The 576-nt window shown below is 48.1% G+C and overlaps 1 protein-coding gene across 1 annotated transcript in view; it reads left to right on the top strand.

The window, feature by feature from the left end:
- Nucleotides 1–576, top strand: part of LOC119593603 — a gene marked incomplete at its 5' end in the record, with an annotated part of 118927 nt that overhangs the window by 110957 nt on the left and 7394 nt on the right. Inside the window, 1 exon segment of the mRNA XM_037942559.1 lies at nucleotides 62–267. Coding sequence (XP_037798487.1) covers nucleotides 62–267 — 206 coding nt within the window.

Below are 576 nucleotides of genomic sequence, written 5' to 3'. Positions count from 1 at the left end.
CTGGAAATGAACAAGTACAAAAAGCCTAGCAACAGGAGACCCAAACGCCCGCCTCTTCCAGACACCGCCTCGAGTTCTACGAGCAGGCGTGCGCCGTGGACAGCGACACCCGCCGCTGCGCAGGCCCCACAGCCGAGTGCAGACGCGCAGTACTGGGTATCCTGGGCACGCAGCTGCGCAACCTCTGCACCTGCGCAGCTACGGGACCCAGAGAGACCTACACCTGCATAGACTGGCAGCGGATCCTCTGGTTCAACCCTTGCGTCGGTGAGTGATGCTCTTATTGTCGACCGTCACTTGTTTCGGAGGCGCTGTTTTGATGCGTCTATTTCTGTTTGTGTTTTGGTTCGGGCGAATAATAGCGCCGCTGGGGGGTGTTGGGGACAGTTTATGGTGTATTTTGGCTGGATATGTATATTTTATCATATTCTATGATTAATTTATCAAAATGCATCGCCTTTTATTCTAGTAATGTGATTTAGAATATGTTAAAGAATGTCCACATCTTACATATCTTATAAATCTTTCAGATTTAAAAGAATATGACATAACCTGATTTTTCTTAAACTTCACACC

Source organism: Penaeus monodon, chromosome 32, assembly GCF_015228065.2.
Source record: "Penaeus monodon isolate SGIC_2016 chromosome 32, NSTDA_Pmon_1, whole genome shotgun sequence".
Classification (NCBI taxonomy): Eukaryota; Metazoa; Arthropoda; class Malacostraca; order Decapoda; family Penaeidae; genus Penaeus; species Penaeus monodon.
Note: the sequence above shows the minus strand (reverse complement) of the source record. Positions and strands in the feature narration are given on the sequence as shown.